The sequence below is a fragment of the Hylobates moloch genome, unplaced genomic scaffold (assembly GCF_009828535.3).
Source record: "Hylobates moloch isolate HMO894 unplaced genomic scaffold, HMol_V3 SCAFFOLD_2, whole genome shotgun sequence".
Lineage (NCBI taxonomy): Eukaryota > Metazoa > Chordata > Mammalia > Primates > Hylobatidae > Hylobates > Hylobates moloch.
The window spans coordinates 84,311,714-84,336,627 of NW_026652277.1; the positions used below are offsets into that span (position 1 = coordinate 84,311,714).

General features: G+C 42.5%; 1 protein-coding gene across 1 annotated transcript in view; it reads right to left on the reverse strand.

Moving 5' to 3' along the window:
- SH3BGRL2 (SH3 domain binding glutamate rich protein like 2) overlaps window positions 1–3,001 on the reverse strand; it is a 77,276-nt gene extending 74,275 nt beyond the window's left edge. Inside the window, exon 1 of the mRNA XM_032152637.2 lies at window positions 2,771–3,001. Coding sequence (XP_032008528.1) covers window positions 2,771–2,815 — 45 coding nt within the window. The 5' untranslated portion in view covers window positions 2,816–3,001. The remainder of the gene's footprint in view (window positions 1–2,770) is intronic.
- Between the last annotated feature and the right edge of the window lie 21,913 nt (window positions 3,002–24,914).

The window sequence follows — 24,914 nt, forward strand, 5'->3', positions numbered from 1 at the left end:
AGCCACGGAAGACAAAAGAGGAATCATCCCTTGCTGTTAGTTATTCCAAGTGCTGAAGCTGGAGAGCTTAGGGGAATCAGAAGTAAATAGGATGATTTTCTCTAAATAGATTGTTTAAATCTACTGATGATTGAAGCGGAGCAGCTTTTTGGAAATCCTGGGACTCACTTGGCTAAGTCTAATTCTGGTCACATCCCTTCCCTGCGGTTTAATAAACTTCAGCTAAAACCAAACTGACTCAAGAATCAAATTATTTGTTCTCCCATGCACTTGCTGGTCACAGTTGGGTACCAAATGAATCACTATCAACAGTCAACCCAACACTGCTGGAGGGAACACATCATGGATATGCCACTAAAGCTTAATATAGCTTCATGCTACTGGCCCCATTAGCCTCGCCAGCCCAAGAATTGACCTAAATACGCTCATTGGTTCTTAGAAATCATTATTCTTACATATGAACATAACCTTAACATCACTAAAAGTATGGATATTACAGATAAACTGTGTACTGATATAGGAGATAAAACTACAATTGGGGAGACTCAATGAATAACTGTGTATTAATATAAGATATAATTGAGGAGACTCAACAAACAAGGATTTTCTAAGGGGAAACTCAATGAATAACTGTGTATTAATATAAGATATAATTGAGGAGACTCAACAAACAAGGATTTTCTAAAACCTGAAAAGACTGGATCTTCAAACAGCAGAACATTAAAATAGATAATTAGTGTTTATAGTCTGTAAGCATGTGGTAACTGCGTATGTCTCCTAACTCAAACGAAACCATGTCAGAACACATGCTACGAGGCAGGGCATTGAGGGGATCTGGGCCTTCACAGTAAAATGTCCAAGGAAAGAAATTCACCTTGAGACTAATAGGTAGGTATATTGTTCAAGCAAAAGAAGCTGTTACAAGGATTCATCCACATTTACTCACCTGGTGACGTTTAAAGCTAGAGTGCAATTCTGAGTTACCCACGAAAATCCTTCATTCTACAGAAGAGAAACTCAGGCAGAGATGAGGCACCTTATCCAAGCTTACACTGCACTAGTCGGGGCCCACACTCAAACTTAAGTCTCTTAATTTTAGCTCCATGTGCAAAATACAAAACATTAAATTTAAAAGTTAAAAAGGCACACAGCAGGCAGGCAATAAATATTTGCTAATGGCACTGAAAAAACAAAGATGTGGAGTACCAAAACTATCTCAATATACTACCTACTAATAGAATAAGCCAAGTCATTACCTTGACTTGGTCTGACTTGCTCAAAGTAGCCTAGGCTATCTCTTGTGGAAGGGATAAAAACCATTCCTTCCATAATCAATATAGTGCTACTGGGACAATTATTGAAGCATGCAAGTTGGTGGTGAAACCAAGAGCTTTGTAGCATTCTTAGTAAGGAGTGCATTTGAACAAATCTACCCTTGAAACAGTGCCAGTTTGCAAACACATGAAGTGTGGCTTCAGTGGGGAAATCTACAAAAGGCAGGGATGACTAAGCAACCCAAATAGCTAGAAACACCAGAAACTGTCAGAAGTCTGAGGACCCCGACATGTCTGCACATACGGATAAGTTGGATTTTCCCATCTATTGTTTCTAGTGCAAATGGGGGTGGAGGGGCTTTGTATGATCGTGTTGGTTTCTTTTTAAATAAAAAACTTCAGTGGTTTACAAGGATTTTCAGACAATATTTTATTCCATCCTCCACTCCACCCACTTAAGAAACAAATTTTGGAACAATCTGACTGAGCTACTGGGCAGACAACTGACCAGACCAAATTTAAGCGATCTACAATGCATTTTTTGATGTTACTTGATTATATATGTCACAAAGGAGGCTCTTAAATCTATAGTTGAACTCTTGGTTAAGCAAACCAAGTCTCAATAATCATGTAAAACACATGTGCTATGTCCCTTAGTGGGCTGTCAAATATACTAACTACTGAATTTTTCCTTAAATTCTGACATCTCTAGCTATTTAACTTTTCTTTCTTTAAAAAAAAAATTTTTGTCTAAAAAAATTCAAGAACATCCACCAAACAGAATAGCTAAAAATAATTAAATAGAAAACCACAATTCATAGATCCCCAGGATAAAATTTCCACAGCATTACAGGTGGAAAGAAAATGAGTGCATACACACACGTACATAAAGATGTAAAATATTTATGGCACCCTAAGAAAAAAAAGACAGTGAAAGCAAACAATCCTACCACAACAGGACAAACCTAGTTTTACTATTCTCTTTGCGCAGATATAAAACTAAACAAATGCACTTGCTGGCGGGGAAGGGAGGACAGAGAGCAATTCCCACTTAAACTTGCTTCATTCAGGAGCTAGGTTAACAAACCAAAGCAGCAGAAAAGGCTCCCGTGCAAAACGTAACCAGTCTGAAGGTCCCAAATCGGGAAGAACTAAACTAGGGGAAGGGGGACCCCCGAAGCTCTTGAACAACCCGTTCCCCAAATTTGCATGCCACACAACAGGAGCTGGGGGCTTCCCTCGGACTCCATTTTCAGGCCGCGTTGTCTGCCTTTCAGGCCAGGCAGGGTGGGCATTTGGGCGAGGCCGGGGTCCCCCACCCACCTTTCCTCCCCGCCCTCTTCATTGTTGACGGACTGTGATGGATCACCTGCCGGGTGCGGGCTCCCGCGGGCGGACGCGCTGAGCGCAAGGACGCGCAGTGACGAGCGCCGCGCGCCTCCCGCAGGACCCGCGCCCCGCGACCCCAACCTGCTGCCCGCCCCCACCGCGCTCACCGCCACGAAGCCCGAGGAAGAGGCGATGAACACGCGGATGACCATCCTCTCGGTGAGCCCGGGACAGACCCCTTGCCCCCTGGGCTCCGGGCTGGCGTGGACGCAGAGCTGAACCCCGCTACGGGCCGCCGGCAGCCTCTAGGTAAAGCGCTGCCGTCGGGGAAGATCGCTGGGATCTGGCTCCCTCCCGCCGGGTCCGCAGATAAAAGCCCAGCGCCGCCCGGCCGCAGGCTGAAGGGGAAGGAGAGGGAGGAGGAGGGAGCCGGCTGCGGGGCTTGATGGGAGTTGTAGTTTCCGTCTCTCCCTGGAGTGGCTGGTGGACTGAGCTCCCCTCCAGACTGCGCTTCGATCCCGAACAGGCGCAGGTGGCTGGAGGGGAGCCGCAGCCCGGGCAGAAGCTGTGAATTGGGTTGGCAAGGATCCTGGCTTGACGAGGAAAAAGCAAACTAGGCAAAAGGGCTCGGTTCAAAGTCCAAGCTTGAGTTCTGTATTGTGGTTTACTGGTTTGGAGCATCCACACCCAGAAATGCCAACAGACACGATCGAGCTGCGGGCACACATCGTCTCAGGGCCGCTGGCGTACCGGGCAAACCCCAGCTACCTGAAGCAGGCGGGATCGGCGACCCGGGTGCTCGGGAGTTGTGGGCGGTGGGGTTGGGCTCGTTTGTCCAGTAGCACTGGAGATTGCAGAAAGGTGATTCTTTTGGATAAATGAGAGGTCTTCTCTTGTCTGTACACACTGAAAATTAGAAACCCAGATGGGAGCACAACCAATATTTTATTTTTCGTAGCAAAACTGTAATTGTAGTAGGAAAAAATAAATACCAAAAGAAATTGGAATCCTTCTATCAACATTGGAAATCAGGACCCTATCTGCCCCACCCCTCGCTACACAATGGCTTCGCCTCTGTGCACTTAATATTTACAGTTCAGCCAAATTTGTGCCTTTTTCAGAACCGCTGCACATTCCAGCGCAGTTTCCCAGGAGGATGCTGTTAAATAAAAAGCTTTTATATAGTTGCTAATAGTTTAGGAATCGTTTTTTATCAAGTGCTTTCTGTTTGACAAAAGCTCAAGCCTCTCTCACAGTTTTGTTGAAAGGAACCAGTTTTCCCTGCTGTACTGTATTTACTTTTTTCCTTTCAACACGGGAGTTTAGCAGAGGTCTGGGAACAATGTTAATTAAGAAAAAGTAAGAAATTAGATGATGAGGTCTCTGGCTCTTTGATACATTTCTTGCACAAAGAGCAATCATTATGAAGTACTTTTTAGAGCAGTTATGAATATTTCAAGCTTATAACCTTTCCTATTGCTTTTCTTAAAGCCATTTCTGTAGTAGGAATCTTTTTAAATTTCCTTCAATAATAGAAGAGACAATCCTAATGGGACTTTATTTCTTCTTCGTGTTTAAAATTTTAAATAGAAGTTTTGCTGTCTTTCGTATCTCTCGGCAAATGTACTTTAATTTTGCTACCATAAATGTGGAAATGCATGTTTATAAAATAGAAAATAATTTTCTTAAAAGTAGATACCATATTTCCTATATAAATGCAAGTCTTTATGAAAGTCAGCATTTTCTTCAGTTTGGAAATATTCAGCTGTGAAGATATAGTTAAACTCAAATAATTGGAACTCAGAGCCCACTCTGCAAAAGGTAGAAGAATGGATAAAAAGTTGAACAAGTCATTTCTCTGTCAGCAGAGCACCTATTGTCTGGGAAAGAAAAAGACAGAAACAGAAATAGTGACAGAACAAGACACACTGTACTAATACAGTGTTGTGTGGATGTAAAGGAAAAACGTGGCCATTATAGAAGGTACTTTAAAGATGAGTAGAATTTCTGTCTGCAGATAGGGAGGATGCAGGGTGAGACTATTCAGGGTGTGTGAGAACAGCAAGGAGTTGGTTTTGCTTCAGAAAGGAATATGAGGGGACTAGAAGAGGACAATGCTGAAAAAGTAGGTTTGAATGAATGCCAACAAAGGACTTTCTCACTGGGTTATCTCCTCAGCTCCGTGGGATTTCTGCTCCTTTCCTCTGATTCTAGAGGTTGTAAGGGTCCCCAAAGCCCTGTGCATACAGCATGGCCTAACCCTTATTGATCTAGGAGTGAGCACCTGAGCCAGGCAAGGCCAAGCAACATTTCTACCCTAAAGATTCAGAATTGGAACTGGGAAAACAAGAGAGCTTGAATTTGTGACATGGAAGCTCAGAGCTTCCAACATGAGAATCAGGGAAGCTGAAGAAGCTAGTCAGTAGAAAGAGAACAACAGAGAATTTGTAAAAAAGAGTTGAAGATAATAGCTCTAAGTTTTAGAAAATGTCCTGACAATACTGTAATCTAAGGGTCCTCAAACTATGACCTGCATGTCAAATGCACGTGGCTGCCTGCTTTGTAAATAAAGTTTTATTGGAACACATTCCTCTTGGTATTGTCCATGGTAGACTGACAGAGGTCGTATGGCCCACAAAGCCTAATACATTTACATCTGGCCTTCACAGAAAAAGTTTGCCAATCTCTGATCCTGTTCAACCTGTTCCTATATCCCTGCTCTTGAGGGCTGTGTAATATCCCTGTATCTACAAGTTCCTCATCTTGCTTAAGCCACCTGAAATAGTTCATGGAACCAAAAGTGCCCTAAGAAGTTCATAAGCATTCTGTGTCCAAATGCATTCTGAGGAACAGAAGGATATAATCAGAACTATACTTAAAGAAGAATCCTCTATTTTTTCCACCCTGAATGAAAAAGTTCACCTTTCGACCTTGTATGCAGGAGAAAATATGTTAGCAATCCAGTAAAACAGCAAGGCCAGTATGGAGTTGAGACCCAGAGTTAGTAAACAAAGTGGAAGAGTAACAGAGCAGAACGCAATCTAGGATATAAGATAGAGGTCCAAGATCAACACCAGGTTATCAGACCACAGAGAGTATTAGATGCCAGTCTGACAAATAAGGTCTACAGATACAGCGGGTAGCCAAAACTGAAAGATAAGACTAAGAAAATTGAGCAGGTCATTAGGCTTGAAGAAAGTGGCTCCTGTGTTGCCTAGGACTTTATCCCCTTTACAAGTCCTGATAGACCATATGGCTAGAATGTTTTAAAGTAGGGGTTCTCGACCTTTTTTCTGTGTGGGAGTAAGAGGAGTGCCAAGGACCCTTTAGTAGTCTGATGAAATCTATCAGTGGTTTCTCAAAAAAAAAAAGTTTCTAAACATAGAAAATTTGAAAGTATAAGGTTACAAAGGAAACGATACTGCAAAACAATTACCAAAATGTTAAAATTTTGATATGATACTATGTATGATTCTTTATTAATGTATTAAATATTAAGATTGAGTGGTGGATCAAATGGCCGTCATGATTTTGAAATAGTAATGGGAAAAGAGAAAATTTTGAGATATTTGCAATCATTGGAAAATATTAAAATCCCTATAATTTCTATTGGTAAAAAAGTCACAGTGTTGCTGCTATTACAATGGCTTATTAACTACATTCATAATTGAAGGAATTGGTAAATTTCAGTTAGAGTTTGGTGAAAAGATAAAGATGTGATTTTTTTTCTCATTCAAGTCCATGAACCCCCTAAATTCTATCAAGTCCCTTTAGGCTGGGGGTGAGGGGAGATCCAAGAACCGCAGGTTAAGAAATCATGATGTCTGAATACATCTAAATCTACAGAAGCCTATTATTTTGCCTAAGAAGAAAATATGGAAAGAGACAAGAAGGAGCCATGAAGAGTCCCTTGGAGATCTCCTACATTTAAGAATTGGAAGAAGAACAAGGAATTAAAAATAGTAGAGGAGCAACCAGAATAGTGCAAAACTGAAAGAGTATACTGTCACAGAAACCAAGAGAAGAATTTTAAGTTTCAAAATGTAGAGACTACGTAAGAATGTTAGCCTGAAAGTCAAGAAAGATTATATTGAAAATAGAGACTTTCCTTGGGCAAATTTTATCACCTCCATAAGCCTCAAGTTTCTTGTCTATAAAATGGGTATAAATAATGGCTATCAATCAGTATTCTAACGATAATTGACTACCCTTAGGATATTATTTAAGTCATGCCATATAGTGCCTGTCAACCCACAGCCCTTCTAAAGGAAACTCTCAGGCTACCTGGTCACAGATATTTGGAATATTTGGACCACATTTGTGTACTTCCCCTGGCATGACCTATTGCAGCTTGTAATTTACAACATATGTGACCAGGTTGGAAAATACATGCAGGTTCTTCAAATTCCTCTTTTAGGAATTTATAGTTAGAAAATTTAAAGACTAAGGCAGTTAGCAATAGAATAAAGGGGGACGGTATGAGGCTGGGATAGGGTTGGGATGAGAAGCTTTGAGCAAGTTGAGGCAATGAAGGGACTGAAATGAGTAAAAAGAGGAAGCTAGTCTGTGGCCCAGGGAAAAGGAGTCACTATGTAGTGAGAAGCTGAGACACTAACAAGGAGGCTGACAGCTGTCTTGCTTCCAGTCTCAGTTCAAGTCTGCCATAGTTCCTGCCCTTGAGTTGCTGTTTCATAATCCCCCTCCTTTATCTTGAGCTCGTTTAAGTGGGTCTATTTTCTTTCAACTATTAAATCCTGACCAGAATACCTATGTGAAGCGTGGGTAGTAACTCATGCTTCTTTAGGGATCAGGCAGGTGATATTGATTAGGGAGGTGAGGAAGATCCAAGTGCAAATATATTCACTTCGTGCAAAGGGTGGGCACCATGAGGACTGTAGCTGAAGTATTCTGGTTTTTGAATGTTGGCTTGATTTTTAAAAACTGAGCCCACTAAACTCAGGTTTGCTCACTAAACTCACCATCTACAGGCACAGCCCTATGGGCCTCCAGGTTTCTCTCTCCATTGTAAAGCACTGAGCCCAGGGTTTGGCACCCAATAAATTCACAAGAAGCACTAGCTGTTATTATGGTAATAGTTTATTATCATTACTGACCTTTGTGAGAGCGTTTCCAGTAGAGGGGTGGAGACCGAAGCCAGATTGCAGTGTCTTGAGGCCTGGAACCCGATGAGGTAATAGAAGCAATGATACATCCTTCATCTCTCCTCTTTGGAAATTTGATGGTAGAGGGAGAGATCAAGGGCAGAAGCTATAAAGGGAATCAGGGAACATAAATATCCTTCATTAAGTTTTATCTACAGATTAAATAAAGAGTTATTTTAAGCAGTTTGAAGTCTCAACCATCCCAATTTTATTTTTATTTATTTACTTATTTAGAGACAGAGTGTTGCTGTGTTGCCCAGGCTGCCTTTGAACTCCTGGCCTCAAGCAATCCTCCTGCCTCAGCCTCCCAAAGTGCTAGGATTACAGGTGTTAGCCAGCACACCTGGCCCAGATTTTAATTTTAGAATGGAATTCAATCTGACTGATAATTTTGTTCTGTTAGGGCTGCCCTGTTCTTAACTAATATTACCTGACTCCCCAGGGATTTAACTTTTCAAGGGACTTCACAGTGCACACACCATGCTTGTCACAATCCCTTTCCTATTCCAAGTGGTTGCTCCTTCAAAAGCTGAGTCAGCACCTTTGGCTGTTAGTGGGTGATAGATTTGTGGGAGAGGAGGTTAAGGGAAGGAGTAGGCCAGAGGAGTTGAGGAATGGGAAGCCACACCTGCATTAATGTCACAGCTATGTGACCTTAGGCAGCTGGTTTAACTTGCCAATACCTCATCTTCCTTATCTTCCTGGTTGTTGCAGGGCTTAATAGAGATGATGTATGTACAGTGCTTTTTGACACCATGCCTGGCACATAGTTAGGACTCAATAAGTGTTAGGTATTATTAATTATGCAAAATAAATCAGGGAAGGGCCTGCATTCACACAAAGCATATAAGCCCTATAAATATTTGTTTCACGTGTGTGATTTTAACTTTCTAAATAACAAGTATCTGGTTTGGTATAAGCCTCTTTATACAGCGCCATGTTCAATTAAAGTACTTAACAAAGTCTTTTTGATGTTATTGAAGTTTAGAGGCCATAATTAAGATAAAAAGAATATATGTGAAATGAAGCAGCAATAAAGTCAAATAATGCAGCTTGAATTTCATAAAAAGAGAATTTATCTACTGCTTTATGTTGTTTCATCAGGCCAATTCTGTCTATTCTTGATCAAATAAAATCTTAATTAACAGGAACCATACTAACCAATCCCGGAATTAAATGGAACTTTCAACATTCATGATTAAGGAATGGAAGTAAATTATGTACATGGGTGTGTGTGTGTGTGTGTGTGTATGTGTGCGTATATGTATGTGTGTGTGTATATATATATTTTAATAGAGACACGGTCATCTTGCTCTCTTGCTCAGCTTGGAGTGCAGTGGTGTGATCATGGCTCACTACAGCCTTGACCTTCAGGGCTCAAGTGACCTTCCCACCTCAGCTCCCTGAGTAGCTGGAACTACAAGCATGCGCCACCACACCTGGCTAATTGATTTATTTAATTTTTTTGTAGACACAGAGTCTGTGTTGCCCGGGCTGGTCTGGAACCCTGGGCTTAAGCAGTCCTCCCGTCTTGGCTTCCCAAAGTGCTCAGATTACAGGCGTGAGCCATGGAGCCCACCCAGGGCATATTCTTGAATCAGTTCACATTCCCCTCAACCAATAGGGTTCTTTATCCTATCTGACAGGAAAAAAAAAAAAAAACAAAAAACCAAAAAACAGAAAACACTTTCATTCCCCCAGCACCTCATTCTTAATGGAAAAGTCAGCAAACTGAAAAAGATAAGAGATGGAAGAGAGGTGACTGGCACAGCTGCCATCCTGCAACTATAACAAGGAAGCTTTGAGATATGCTGGTAGGGTAACCGCTGGATAAACTGAAGCCCTTGTGTGCAGTTCATTTCTTGCAGCTGTATTCACTCAGTTTCTGCCAGATGCTATGCTAGATGCTGGGGTTTCAGCAGTAAATCAAACACAATCCCTACCTTCATGGAAATTATGGCCTAATTGGGGAAGATGATACTGAACATATTGTTACAAGTATGCTTAGTGCTTAAAGGAAAATATCAGATATTATTTTTTGTTCTTTATTTTTATTTTGTTTTTTAATTTTGGTTAATATATATCATCCATATATTAACCAAAAATATTATAGATATTTTTGTTTTTGATTAATATATAGATGGTATATATTTATTATATAGATGATATATATATATGATATACTATATATAGTATAGATGATATATATATACGTTTTTCCAAGATTGCATTCCAGGTCAGGAGATGACAACACTATAACAAAATAAAGATTCAATGTTGATTATTGCTGAAATAGTTCTAGGCAACACAAGTTACAGGGATTTCCAATACTCTACATTTTGGTTTTATTAGTTCACCACTTTGTAAATGATTACCATGTTATAGTAAACATAAAATTTGCATTTAAGTTATTGTTGAATTCAGAAACTATTTTGATTCCTCGTAAATACACTGCTAATGAGTTTTTAGAATTCATTATAATTTCTCATTATGCTAGGCATAAAAGCCATTTAAAGTAATTGCAATAGAGGAAGTATAAGAAAATGTTTACATACAGACACAATTAGAGAAAATGGAAAAGTCAGGTTAAACAAACAAAGTGTTATTATTTATGTAGTAATTATTTTTATTATTATTTTTCCTGTGATTTTTGAGGGGCCTACTGAATGGAAATTATGAACATTTGCTTTTAGTGCTTTTTAACACCATAAAGAGTTTAAAAAGAACAATTAAGTCTTTGCCTTTAAATTTCTCAAATTTTTCCTGAAAGTAAAATCAGAGATGAGAAAAACCAGACACCTTAACATTGGCTTACCACTTCTTTTCCTCAGTTCTTTGTGTCCATCTCCATCTAATACGTTCAGAGGCAACTCAAATTGCAGATATCACTCTGGTCTGTACTGCAATGACAGTCTTTGGGTTTAAATAGCAGCTTTCAAGGGGAAAGCATTTTTGCATTAAATGGAAATAGATTTAACACTGATGTCAGGGAAAACTTTCCTATAAATTCAACATACCCTACTCAGAAGCCCTTATCCAACCCAGGTATCATGAAGTTTATGACAAAACGAAGCACTCATTGACAGCATTTAGTCTTTCCCATGTTAATTGCCCCCGATTGTAAATCAGACATTTTTTTTTTGAGGCGGAGTCTCACTGTATGGCCCAGGACATAGTGCAGTGGCACGATCTCCGCTCACTGCAAACTCCGCCCCTCAGGTTCAAACAGTTTTCCCACCTCAGGTTCCTGAGTAGCTGGGATTACAGATGCGTGCCACCATGCCCGCCTAATTTTTGTATTTTTAGTAAAGACAAGGTTTCACTATGTTGGCAGGCTGGTCTTGAACTCCTGACCTCAAGTGATCTGTCCGCCTCAGCCTCCCAAAGTGCTGGGATTACAGGCATGGGCCACCATGTCTGGCAATCAGACATATTTTTAAAGCTCATTAAGTTCTTTATGTCCAAAGAACAATGTAGTGAAATGCCTTATTTTACTTTAACCAGTTTACATTTTCCCAGAACACATAGCTTTTTAAAAGACCATTCTGCTCAATTCAGTTTATTTGTTGAACACTTGCTCTTTATCAGTAACTTATCAAACTTCCTCTCTTCAGCAATTTGCATTTCTTTAAATTATAAATAATTAATTTTTAAAAATCATCTCTCAAAACCAGAAAAATGTTTATATGCCCTGGTAATTCCTAAAAACCCAATGACTTAAGTAGCTGTTCAATACAGAGGATATCAGACAATTTTAATTGCATTTATCAAGTTGCTAATATATACTAGACACTGTACTAGATGCTGGAAATATGAAGATTAATAAAACAGAGAGGTGTGTGTTGGGGGATGGGGTGAAACAGTTTTAGCTAGCACAAACTGGCATCCTGGAAGCACAAAGGTCATGGGTGAGTGGTTGTGTGAGAACCATGCAAAGAGACACAGAATCTGGGCTCTTTGAAAGGAATCTTTGAGGGATGATCTAAAGTTTACTTGCAATACTGTTCTGGGTTTAGATAGTATAGTAGAATAAGTAATAGTTTAGGAAATTGAAATCTCATCAGTGCCAATTTTCTTATAATTTGCTACATTTTGCCATTGTCCCTCAGTTAAGAGTAACAGTTGTCTTTGTAGTCAAGGTTGTGGGGGGCAGGTGCTGGAGGAAATGAATTCCGCAGCAGTAAATAGCAGCCTATCAACCTAAAATGAAGACAGGCTTCCTGTTTCCAAAATCTGCTTGTGTTCCCATATTAGTTGATACACGTGCAGCTGCAAGTTTGGTCAAATCTGACAAATTTCCAATAGCAATAGTGACATTTGATTCTTTCACATAACAAGATGTGTACAGGGAGGTTAAATCAGGTTTATTACGTCAGTCTAACAATGTCCTCAAAGCCCCCAACACTCCACTTTCCATTCTGCCATCTTCTGCATGATGCTCTTCCTTTGGCTTGTTACCACCTCATGGTTGCAAGGTGATTGCCACAACCTCAGATATGGCATCTTCATACCATCATCCCAAATAGGAAGAAAGAAGAGGACAAGCAGAAAATAGGATTTCCTCTTATCAGGGAGGAAGAGCCTCCCCAGAAGTACTCCAGCAGACTTCTTATACCTCACTGGTCAGATCTGGGTCACATGGCCATCTGTAAAGGAGGCTGAGAAAATGCACATCAAGAAGGAGAATGGGAGAGCCACAACAGGTTAAGGTCTGTTATCATTCATCCCCTGGGACTGAAACTACTGGGGCTCTGCTAGCAAGAAGGACAGTGGGGGATGAGTGGCAACAAATAGTGACTGCCACAGTCATTTGCTTGGTGCAGTCTTGGGTGAATTACTTAACATCTGTTTTGGTCAGCTTGGGCTGGTATAATGAAATACCATAAGTTGGGTAACTTATAAACAACATGAGTTTATTTCTAACAGTGCTGAAAACTGGGAAGTCCAAGATCAAGGCAGATTCCGTGTCTAGTGAGGGCTTCTTTCCTGGTTCATAGATGGCACCTTCTTGCTGTCTCCTCACAGGGTAGAAGGGGCTAGACAGCTCTCCAGATCTCTTTTATATGGGCACTAATCTCATTCATGAGAGTTATACCTTCATGACCTAATCATCTAGAAGCCCCCACCTCTTAACACTATCACATTAGTGATTAGGTGTCAATATATAATTTTGGGGTGAGAAGGACACAAACATTCAGACCATAGCAGCATCTGCACCTTGATTTCCATATCAGCAAAATTGAGATGGTGATAAAACCTAACTCCTAGGCTTGGGATGAGAATTAAGTGACATAAACCATGCCAAGTGTTTGAATAAGTGCCAGGTACAAGGTCAACACTCATAACTATTAGCTACTAATAAAAAGAGACATGGCTGGGTTCGGTGGCTCACACCTGTAATCCCAGCACTTTGGGAGGCTAAGATGGGAGAATCACTTGAGACCAGGAGTTCAAGACCAGCCTGTCCAACATAGCGAGACCCCCAACTCTATTTAAAAATTTAAAAAAAGTTTTAAAAGCCACTATATTTCCCAAAGTGCTTGATTTACACCAAATTCCTTAGATTCCCTGGATAGCAAGATGTGCAGAAACAGAATTGGAAAACATGACTTCCAACTCTCAGCAGATAATTCTTTCCATCAGACTTGTGTCTCTAGCATAGTTTAGATCCTTTTTATTCTTCTCTGTACTATCCCCCAATCCTCTCCCTTTCTCCTCTTCTCTCCCTCTTCCCCACTTTTCTCTCACATCTACTCTTTTATCTCCCTTCCCCATACGTGTTCTTTTTCTCTCTGAGGACCCCTTCCCCTTTTTTTCAGGCTGGGAAATTATCATTGCTTCACCTTCTGCTTGACTTAAAGGCTAAAAAGGATGCCAACCCTCACACAGGACTCTTCAAAGTCCCATGTAACAGTTATCCTCCAAGGACCAATGGGTGATATATTGAGAGCATGGTTAATTTATTCTGCATGTGCTAAAGCATCAGAAATTCACAAGCCAGGCAACAATCATGCACCTAACATGCATCAATTGTCTGATAAACACACCTCATTGCATTATTTTCTTTTTGCCATTTCACTCTCATAAAGGTCGGAAGGAAATCAGGCAAAAAAAAAATCTTTAAATTTAACCAAATTAATTTATCCACCATTTTTTAAAAGAGTAGGACAGAAATAGGACAAACAACCTAAAAAATGAGCTTTGTGAAAGAGATTTGCAAAATAATTATCCAGCAAGAGAGAACATTAGTTTATTATTCCAGGGGGAAAAAAAAAGGGAGAACCAGGCTTCTATGAGAACGGTAAATGGAACACAGCAGGGAAGAAAAAAACAACAGCAACTGGAGAATATGTGTGCTATGACCTTTGGAGATGAGCAAGGAAAAAAAATCCATATAAAGAGAATTCACATACACACATTTAAAGCTATTCTGAGAGATCAGAAACATTTGTTTTTGGAAAGGGAAGCTCTAGCTTCATTGTGCAATATTTTTCTTTGCTTCCCATTAAAAACAAATGGTGTGACTTCTAAATGTTAGTAAAATCTCAGGTTTCTTTTCTTTTTTAAAATTGCCTTTAAATTAGCACAAGAGGGAAGTGATTCCCACTTATGTCTACTATAGAAGAGAAAAGGAATAGATGCAGAAGCTAAAACCAAGGTGTATTAAAGCCACACACCTCTCCTCATTCATCCTTCTCCGTCTTCCCACCTAAACTTGAAAAAGCTCAGGGTGATGGGGCTGGAAATGGGGGAAACAGCAGCAGTGGGGGTCCTGCTTATCTTCATCTCCTCCAAAGGCAAGTGGAGTTGATGTGATGAATTCTCTAGGAGTCAGCTGTACCTGGCATTCTCTGCCCCTGCCCATCTGGAAAGCCTTAGCAGAAACCTCAAATGCCGATGAGGACTAGGAGGGTATAAACAAAGGCAACAAGGGCAAGTAAGAAAATAGAAACTAAACCATTTGTTTTGAGACTAAATAGCAACAACAACAGCGTAGGACTGCTGACTGAAGCATACAGTAACAATAAAGAATGAGGAAGGTATATATGTACTACATGGATTTTCCAGGATAGATTGCTAATATTGTTAGGGAGGAAAAAAAAAAAAAACAAGGCACAGAGCAGGGAAAACAGTTTGCTGTCTTTTGTGTAAGAAGGGAAGGAAATTATACATACAGATATATAATAAAACATCAAACAAAAAGAGACAAAATAATTGGTTACCTAGAAGGGTCAGGAGGTGGAGAGGAATGGAGGCAGGGTGAAGGGGATATGAATGAATATAGTAGATTTTCCTAATCGGGTTTTTTATATACTTTCAAATTTGAGCTATATGGCTCAAATTCAAATAATGGCTCAAACATGTTTTACCTGTTAAAAATTAAAATGTATTACAGGGAAAAATTAAAGCAAACTAAATTTGAAATCAAACTGAAGCAAATTATCTTAACTGCATTACACATGGGTGACTTTCGAGTGACTTTGCAACACAGCACATTTACTGTTTATCTTTTTTTTTTTTTTTTTTTTTTTGACAGAGTCTCACTCTGTCGCCCAGGCTGGAGTCCAGTGGGGCATTCTCGGATCACTGCAACCTGCCTTCTAGGTTCAAGCAATTCTCCTGCCTCAGCCTCCCGAGTAGCTGGGACTACAGGCACATACAACCACGCACGGCTAATTTTTGTATTTGTAGTAGCGACAGGGTTTCTCCATGTTGGTCAGGCTGGTCTCGAACTCTTGACTTCAAGTGATCCACCCCCCTCACCCAGGCTGGAGTGCAATGGCTTGATCTCGGCTCACTGCAACCTCCACCTCCCGGGTTGAAATGATTCTCCTGCCTCAGCCTCCTGAGTAGCTTGGATTACAGGTGCATGCCATCATGCCTGGCTAATTTTTGTAGTTTTAGTAGAGATGAGGTTTCACCATGTTGGCCAGGCTGGTCTCAAACTCCTGACCTCGTGATCCGCCGGCCTCGGCCTACCAAAGTGCAGGAATTACAGGCAAGAGCCACCACGCCTGGCCCAACCTGGCCATTGTCTTTTGCCAAAAAATGCCCAAAGAATGATGGGGATATCTCAAAAGGACACAGGAGGAAGCCAAATTTGGGTCAGTTTGAACACCAAGATCAGTGACTGCAACTGATTATAAAAATTGAATAAGTAAAAATCCACGTAGTCCATAGAACTGTTGAGAGACAAAAAAACTAATTTGCCACCCTTTAAAGTGACTGTTGCATCAACTCCTTATTCTGAAAATTAGCAAAGAGAAAGAATTAAGCACTTAGCCTGGCTTTTTAAAAGGAAATATAATTCATCCCCAATAGGTAAGAAGCTCTTCTTTACATAGATGTGTTTGCAAATAAATAAAGAAGAAATTATAATTTAAAAAATTACCATGTTGCATTTATTAAATAATCTACATAATTACATAAATATCAATGGATGCTAATACCATCAAATATAAGGTTACTATGGAACCGATTATTTACCAATTGCTGGCTGCTTTCACGGAAATTCCATATTTTTACAATGGAAGGACCTGTGTTTCATCACTGTAGCCAAGTGATCATATTTCATGTCATCATTGTGGGACAATCTGGCATTAAGTGCCTCCTGACTGTTGCAATTTGAAGTACAAACCACCTGTGAAGTATCCCGGCCAAAATAATTAACCTAATTCCAATTCAGCCTCTAGATTGAACTTCCAGTTTACGGGAAAAATTGGGAGAGAGCAGGGAGTTAACTAACATCACAAGCAAACAATCAGACAAATCCAGAATATGGCGTAATGTACCAGACTTTGGTTTGGACTCTTCTAAAAGTCAATGTCATGAAACAAAACACACACCAAAGTTTGAGGGACCGATCTTGTTTAACTTGCTTAACCAAACACAACAGGTAAAACTTGATTGGGTCTTGATTCAAAAAACAAAAGTATAAAGACCTTTTGAAGAGAAGAAAATGCTAACCTGAACAGGATATTAAACTTCAGTATAAATAGGGAGCGATTGTTCATTCTCTCAGGTGTGATAATAATAATATGGTTATGTAAGAAAATGTCCATATTCTTAGGAGAGGCAGAACAAAATATTTAGGGATAAAGTTTCAAGGTATCTACTACTTAATTTCAAAATCCAGATAGAAGTACATATAGATAAGTACAGAATAATCAAATATGATAAAATGTTAATAATCATTGAATGAAAGTGTTTCATTTTTTCTTTTTCTTTTCTTTTTTTTTTTTTTTCGAGATGGAGTTTTGCTCTTGTTGCCCAGGCTAGAATGCACTGGTGCGATCTCGGCTCACCACAACCTCCGCCTCCTGGGTTCAAGCGATTCTCCTCCCTTAGCCTTCTGAGTAGCAGGGATTACAGGCATGCGCCATCACGCCTGGCTAATTCTGTATTTTTAGTAGAGATGAGGTTTCTGCATGCTGGTGGCTGGTCTCAAACTCCCGACCGCAGGTGATCTGCCTGCCTCGGCCTCCCAAAATGCTGAGATTACAGGCATGAGCCACTGCACCCAGCCCTGATTTTTTTCATAATCAAAAGTTGAGTGGAAATTTGTGTATGAATTATTAACCACTCCATGCACTTTCTTTTTCTTCCCTGAACCCCTGAGCAGAGCTTCCCAAAACAAGGGCAGCATGTGACAGGTTGAGGGACCATGGAGGTCATCTTGTCCTACCCCTGAATGGAACCGTAAAGAACAAGAGGTGTGGTCCTAACACAGTGAGTGCAGACTCTGGACCAGCCTCCTTGAGGCATTGTTGTTCTTTCCAGTAAGAGAATGAGCTCTGAAGTCAGAAAAATCTGGATGCAGAACCTGCCTGTGTGACCTCAGGCAAGTCACTTAATATGTCTGAGACGTATCTTCCTAATCAGTGAACAAGGATAATAAGCCACCTCTCACACAGTCATTTTTAGGATGAAGTGAGAAAAATGTGTACAAAGGGCCAGGAACAGAACTGCCAATAACCAAGAATCTCAAAAAATATTGATTCTTATTACTCCTGCCTCCAGATCCTCACCTCCCTTTATTTTTCTGCCTTTCCTACAGTCACCCCTTTCAGCATCCACCTCATATGGGCATGTATTAAAAATGTCACATGCAGGATTATAATGCAAATGGGTTCCTGTTTCTCCTTGTGGGTGTTCTTGCCCTGCCATTTGATGTGAGCCATGCTGTGCCACTCTGCTGAGGAAATGTCATTAATAGCTGTTTAAGGCCTCACTGCCTCCCGAACACAACAGAAGAAGGTGACTTCGGCCCACATTATTACAAAATAAGACCCTTAAGAAAGCAGGAGTGGTTTAGGCCGGGTGCGGTGGCTTATGCCTGCAATCCCAGCACTTTGGGAGGCTGAGACGGGCGGATCACCTGAGGTCAGGAATTTGAGACCAGCCTGACCAACATGGAGAAACCCTGTCTCTACTAAAAATAGAAAATCAGCTGGGCGTGGTGGCACATGCCTGTAATCCCAGCTACTCAGGAGGCTGAGGCAGGAGAATCGCTTGAACCTGGGAGGCGGAGATTGCGCCGTTGCACTCCAGCCTGGGCAACAATAGCAAAACTCTGAAAAAAAAAAAAAAAAAAGCAGGAGTGGTTTAAAAGCAGATTTTTTAAAAAAGCAAATACACAATGTTAGAAAAAAAATATATAAAACTAGAAATTATTTGGCATTTAGATTTAGATGGGTATAGTTTATTGTGTGCTACAACTCATATATAGAAAGAACCAAAGACCCTTAAAGTAAAAACAATAATTTGTGGAGTATTTAATACCTATCAAGTAGTACGCTAGGCACTTTACAGGTGTGATGAAATTAATCCTTATAGCAACTCTATGAGGGAGGTATTCCCCTTTTATAGATGAGAACACTGAGGCTTAGAGAGGTTTGTCTAGTAAGTGCTTTATCTTGTAAGGTGTAGAACCACGTTTGCATCTGGGTGCCCCTCCAAAGCTTGCATGTTTATTAACCAGTAAGGTGCATCAGGCTATAGAGTTACCCTGCGCAGAAGAGGCTTCACAGAAATCACTGTGGTGACAATGGTCCAGCTGAACTCTTGTTATTTTTTTCAAACAATATCAGCCTGGAAGTTCAGTCAAGGCTGTAAACTTATGGCATAATCCAGCCCCACTCATTGACTGGCTGAAACAGAATCTCCTTTTGAGCCCTCCCACTCTCAGAAGTGTAATCTGTTGTGAGTCTCCCAAACTTAAAATAACCCAGGGGCCTTATGGCCTCCCAAGCAGTGGGATGCTTCCAACCAATCAATCCAAGACTGTGTGAGTGCTGGTGTCAAAGGCATTGTCCACTGCAGGATGTTGACAGTGAGTCCTCTGGCTGCCTCTGTTTAGTGCCTGTATCAGTCGCTTATGCAGGCAACCTATGAGCTGAGCCCTCAGAGGGAACTCAGAAGTGCTTATCTACAGCAGAACCCCCTCCAAGGGAGTAAACTTCTAGGTCGCCTTGGGCCAATTCCACAGCTCTTTCTGTTTCTACTCCCAGAGTCTCACCAAATCAGAAAGTGGCTTTTGGCCCTCCTCTTCTCTGTGTACCTGGCTGCTGTCTGTCCCGGGTTTCAGTCTCAGTCCTTTCTGAAACTACCCCTTTCCTCTCCTGTGGCCACTGGCCTCCATGACCCACAAAACATATACCGTTTTCCATCAACAAGCCTGGCTCAGGGTTTGTCTCAGCTTGAATCAGGGAGGCTTTTCTACGCTAATACTAGCAATTAGGGGTGAGGGCTTCAACATAGGAATTTGGGAGGACACATTTAGTCTATAATACTGTGGCAGCACCACATTGGGGCAGTCTAATGATTCTACTTCTGTCATGTCTGCCTCCCAAGCTGTGTACTCAAGGCCCAAGGGTGTCCTCCTTAGGAGCACCCTGCAGCTAAAGTCTGAAGTCTAGTCCCTCCTCAGAGCAGGGCCCAGTTCTGTACAGATCCCAGCAGGGTCCGCAGTGTACTCTCTGCTCCTGGACAGTGCCCTGGGGAAATCCCTTTTGTAATCCAGAGGGAGGCTTGCTCTCCTTCTCCTGTCCCCCAGGCCTCTGCCTCTTCCTCAAACTGTGTCCACTTCCATGGGTTTGGTTCTTGGACAAAAACTCTTCTGCTACCCATCATGCCCTGGGCCTCTCCTGCGGCAGTGAAAAGAGAATGAGAAGTGGGCAGTGGTAGAGAACAGAAAACGTTTTGGAAAAAAACATAAGCTAATGGTTCAGACTATCACTCAGCCACAATACTAGCAAAGAATATCTGCTCAATACACAGTACAGCAGGGGGGGGCTCCTCCTCTCTCACTACCCCATGGCAGGGGCTCTGGGACTGGGGCCAGAAACTCAGGTCAAAGCTGCCCCTGCTGCACACCACTTAGTGCCCCAAACTCACCTTCCTTCAGGGAAAATACGGAATGTCTTTAAAAGAATCAGGTCGAAAAATGTTGCTTTTCAGGCCGGGCATGGTGGCTCACGCCTGTAATCCTGGCACTTTGGGAGGCCTGGGCAGGCGGATCACCTGAGTTCAAGAGTTCAAGACCAGCCTGGCCAACATGGTGAAACCCCATCTCTGCTAAAAAATACAAAAATTAGCCAGGTATGGTGGCAGGCACCTGTAATCCCAGCTACTCGGGAGGCTGAGGCAGGGAGAATTGCTTTGACGCAGGAGACGGAGGTTGCAGTGAGCCGAATGGCGCCACTGTACTCCAGCCTTGGCGACAAAGTGAGACTCTGTCTCAAAAAAAAAAAAAAAGTTCCTTTCCAGGAGTAACTGAAGTCGAATTATCTGACAGGTGGGGTTTCCAAAGTTCACACAAACATTGTTTCTAAAGTTTATGCAAAAGCCTTATCTCTAGAGTATGAATACTATTGTGTCCGGAATTGGTGGGTTCTTGGTCTCACTGACTTCAAGAATGAAGCCATGGACCCTCGCGGTGAGTGTTACAGTTCTAAAGGCGGCGTGTCCGGAGTTTGTTGCTTCTGATGTTCGGTTGTGTTCGGAGTTTCTTCCTTCTGGTGGGTTCGTGGTCTCGCTGGCTCAGGAGTGAAGCTGCAGACCTTCGCGGTGAGTGTTACAGCTCGTAAAAGCAGTGTGGACCCAAAGAGTGAGCAGTAGCAAGATTTATTGCAAAGAGCGAAAGAACAAAGCTTCCACAGTGTGTAAGGGGGTTGCCACTGCTGGCTCGGGCAGCCTGCTTTTATTCTCTTATCTGGCCTCACCCACGTCCTGCTGATTGGTAGAGCCCAGTGGTCTGTTTTGACAGGGTGCTGATTGGTGCGTTTACAATCCCTGAGCTAGACATAAAAGTTCTCCACGTCCCCATCAGATCAGTTAGATACAGAGTATCCACGCAAAGATTCTCCAAGGCCCCACCAGAGCAGCTAGATACAGAGTGTCAATTGGTGCACTCACAGACCCTGAGCTAGACACAGGGTGCTGATTGGTGTGTTCACAAACCTTGAGCTAGATACAGAGTGCCGATTGGTGTATTTACAATCCTTGAGCTAGACATAAAGGTTCTCCAAAGCCCCACCAGAGCAGCTAGATACAGAGTGTCAATTGGTGCATTCACAGACCCTGAGCTAGACACAGGGTGCTGATTGGTGTATTTACAATCCCTGAGCTAGACATAAAGGTTCTCCACATCTCCACCAGACTCAGGAGCCCAGCTGGCTTCACCCGGTGGAACCTGCACGGGGGCTGCAGGTGGAGCTGCCTGCCAGTCCCGCCGCGCGCTCGCACTCCTCAGCCCTTGGGTGGTCGATAGGACTGGGCGCTGTGGAGCAGGGGGTGGCGCTCATCCGGGAGGCTCGGACGGCACAGGAACCCATGGAGGGGGTGGGAGGCTCAGACGTGGTGGGCTGCAGGTCCCGAGTCCTGCCCCGCCGGAAGGCAGCTAAGGCCCGGTGAGAAATCGAGCGCAGCGCCGGTGGGTGGGCACTGCTGGGGGACCCAGTACACCCTCCGCAGCCGCTGGCCCGAGTGCTAAGCCCCTCATTGCCCGGGGCCGGCAGGGCCGGCCGGCTGCTCCGAGTGCGTGCGGGGCCCGCCGAGCCCACGCCCACCTGGAACTCCAGCTGGCCCGCAAGCGCCGCGCGCAGCCCCAGTTCCCGCTCGTGCCTCTCCCTCCACACCTCCCTGCAAGCTGAGGGAGCGGACTCCCGCCTTGGCCAGCCCAGAAAGGGACTCCCACAGTGCAGCCGTGGGCTGAAGGGCTCCTCAAGTGCCACCAAAGTGGGAGCCCAGGCAGAGGAGGCACCGAGAGCAAGCAAGGGCTGTGAGGACTGCCAGCATGCTGTCACCTGTCACTATCAGGTATTGATAAAAAGTATAACTGTACTCATCTCCCTAAAATGTACCCAGAAACTATGGACTATAATATAGTACATACTATAACCTATAATATTCAGAAGTGAGTCTGTTTCATTCAAATAAATGTAGCTCGCTCTTCACTTGGTCATGACTTCCCTATTTCAGACATATTAGTCATAAAGGCCTGCTTCAGGCACTTGAACAGTTGGATTTTGATGCAGGTTTTGATGCTTGAATAAGAATGAAGAGATGCCCTTCAAAACTTCTCTCCTTTTGAGCTGCAGATTCTTTTCATTTCTGATTCTCAAAAGCACAGCCTGGTCAAATCGTTTATCAGCTGTGATCTAAACAGAATGTTGCTTGTCTTTGGGTCTAACCAGCCTGTAGAGATGTCCCCACACCTATCCTCAGGGAGTGAAAGTCCCAGGAAGACTGGCATTCCATAGTGGACAACCCAAGGGCCCCTGGGGAAAGCCTCCTTCCACAAGCTGGTGATGGCAGGGTCAGCAGTCGAGTGTCTCTGAGAGCTGCTCCCTGACCTTTATGTGGCCAGGAAGGATACAGATGCATGTGAATGAGATTGGGCAGTGCCTGCTGAATTCATTAAATCAATATTCTGTGCACATCCCACTTAATCAGTAGATATAGTCTGGTTCTGTGCATTTTGTGGATAGCTGAAGGATTTTTGTGGCAAATACTAAACATTGAGCAAAGTGGGCTTCTCTGAAACCAAGTAGGTTTTTGAGCGGCCTCTTTCTGCTTTCAGTTGATGTGAGCTCAGGAAATGGGAATTGATTTTATCCTAGGCAGAACTTAATTAGAGAGGAAGATTGTTGCCAAAACACCCCAAGCTTCGTTTCAAAGTCAAATCAAAATGATTTTTGTATTATTCACTGGTTCGGATTGCATAGATGCTCCAGGTTTGTATTTTAGCAGCACTGTATCAGAAAGTAGGTAGCCTTAACTATTCTTCTCTTTGGAATCCGCTAAAAGTTTCTTACCCACTTATTTTCAGATCCATGATAATAATCTGGAAGTTCCCAGATAAAGGTGAGGTAGGGAAAATAAAACCATCATGGGGAATGCTGGCAGAAATCACTGTAGGCTATAATTGGGAGAATAGAATTTAATACATTGCACATGTTTGTTCTCTCCCATGGATGGTGAGGTTTTTTGTTTTTTGTTTTTTGTTTTGAGACAGAGTCTCACGCTGTTGCCTGGCCTGGAGTGCAGTGGTGATATGTGGGCTCACTGCAACCTCCACCTCCCGCAGATTCTCCTGCCTCAGCTTCTCAAACAGCTGGGATTACAGGCCCCCCCACCCCACCACGCCCAGCTAATTTTTTGTATTTTTAGTAGAGACAAGGTTTCACCATGTTGGCCAGGCTGGTCTCAAACTCCTGACCTCATGATTATCCAGCCTTGGCCTCTCAAAGTGCTGAGATTACAGGTGTGAGCCACTGTGCCTGGCAGTGAAGTTTTAAAAGTCTGGGTCCAGCCTTGTCTAACATCACAGACTTGCCATTATAGCTGGTATTTATCAAGGCATTCCTATACCAGGCTCTTTACATACAATTAATCCTCATAGAAAACCAGCAAGAGAGGCATAATGTTGCCTGTTTTACAGATAAGAAGACTGAGGTTCTAAGTGGTTAAGTGACCCATCCAAGGTAACGCAGCTAGTAAATGGCTGAGCTGTTACTGGAATCTGGATTTGCCCAACACTGGAGTCTGTGACTGAAAAATCAGCTAGAGATTTAGGTTATATACTGTAGGGCCAGGCGTGGTAGCTCACGCCTGTAATCCCAGCACTTTGGGAGGCCGAAGTGGGCGGATCACTTGAGGTCAGGAGTTTGAGACCAGCCTGGCCAACATGGTGAAACCCCGCCTCTACTAAAAAACACAGAAATTAGCTGGGCATGGTGGCAGACTCCTGTAATCCCAGCTACTCAGGAGGCTGAGGGAGGGACAATTGCTTGAACCCAGGAGGTGGAGGTTGCTGCAGTGAGCTTAGATTACGCCATTGCACTCCAGCCTGGGTGACAGAGTGAGACTCCGTCTCAAAAAAAAAAAAACAAAAAAACCCAAAAAGTTATATACTGTAGTTAAGACCAATTGATTTAAGCTTCATTAGCTAAAATTGTAGAGGAAAACCTGTCATTAATAATGAAAACAAGGCTGGGCGCGGTGACTCACGCCTGTAATCCTAGCACTTTGGGAGGCTGAGGCGGGCGAATCACAAGGTCAGGAGTTTGAGACCAGCCTGACCAACATGGTAAAACCCCGTCTCTACTAAAAATACAAAAATTAGCTGGGCGTTGTGGCAGGCGCCTGTAATCCCAGCTACTCAGGAGGTTGAGGCAGGAGAATCACTTGAACCCGGGAGGTGGAGGTTGCAGTGAGCCAAAATCGTGCCATTGCACTCCAGCCTGGGTAACAGAGTGAGAATCCGTCTCAAATAATAATAATAATAATAATAATAATGAAAATAGCAACAACTATCATTTTTTGGGTACCTTCTTTGTGTCAGGAATATTGCTAGGCACCTACATTCTTATTTCATTTAAGCCACAAAACAGCCCTATATATTGTTGTACATCTTTATAAATGATGACAACAAAACTCAGAGAGTTTCACTTTTATGGAGCAGTTCAGAATATACTAGGTCCCACACAGGAAAATTAGACTATAGATCCAAGTTTAGGGTAAAGCTGACATATAAAAATAATAAAATCATAGAATTTTAGAGCCAAAAGGGATAGTCAAAATGACAAAGTCTAACTTTCTTACTTTTACATGTGGGAAAACTTAGGTTTAGACCCTCGCCTCCCCA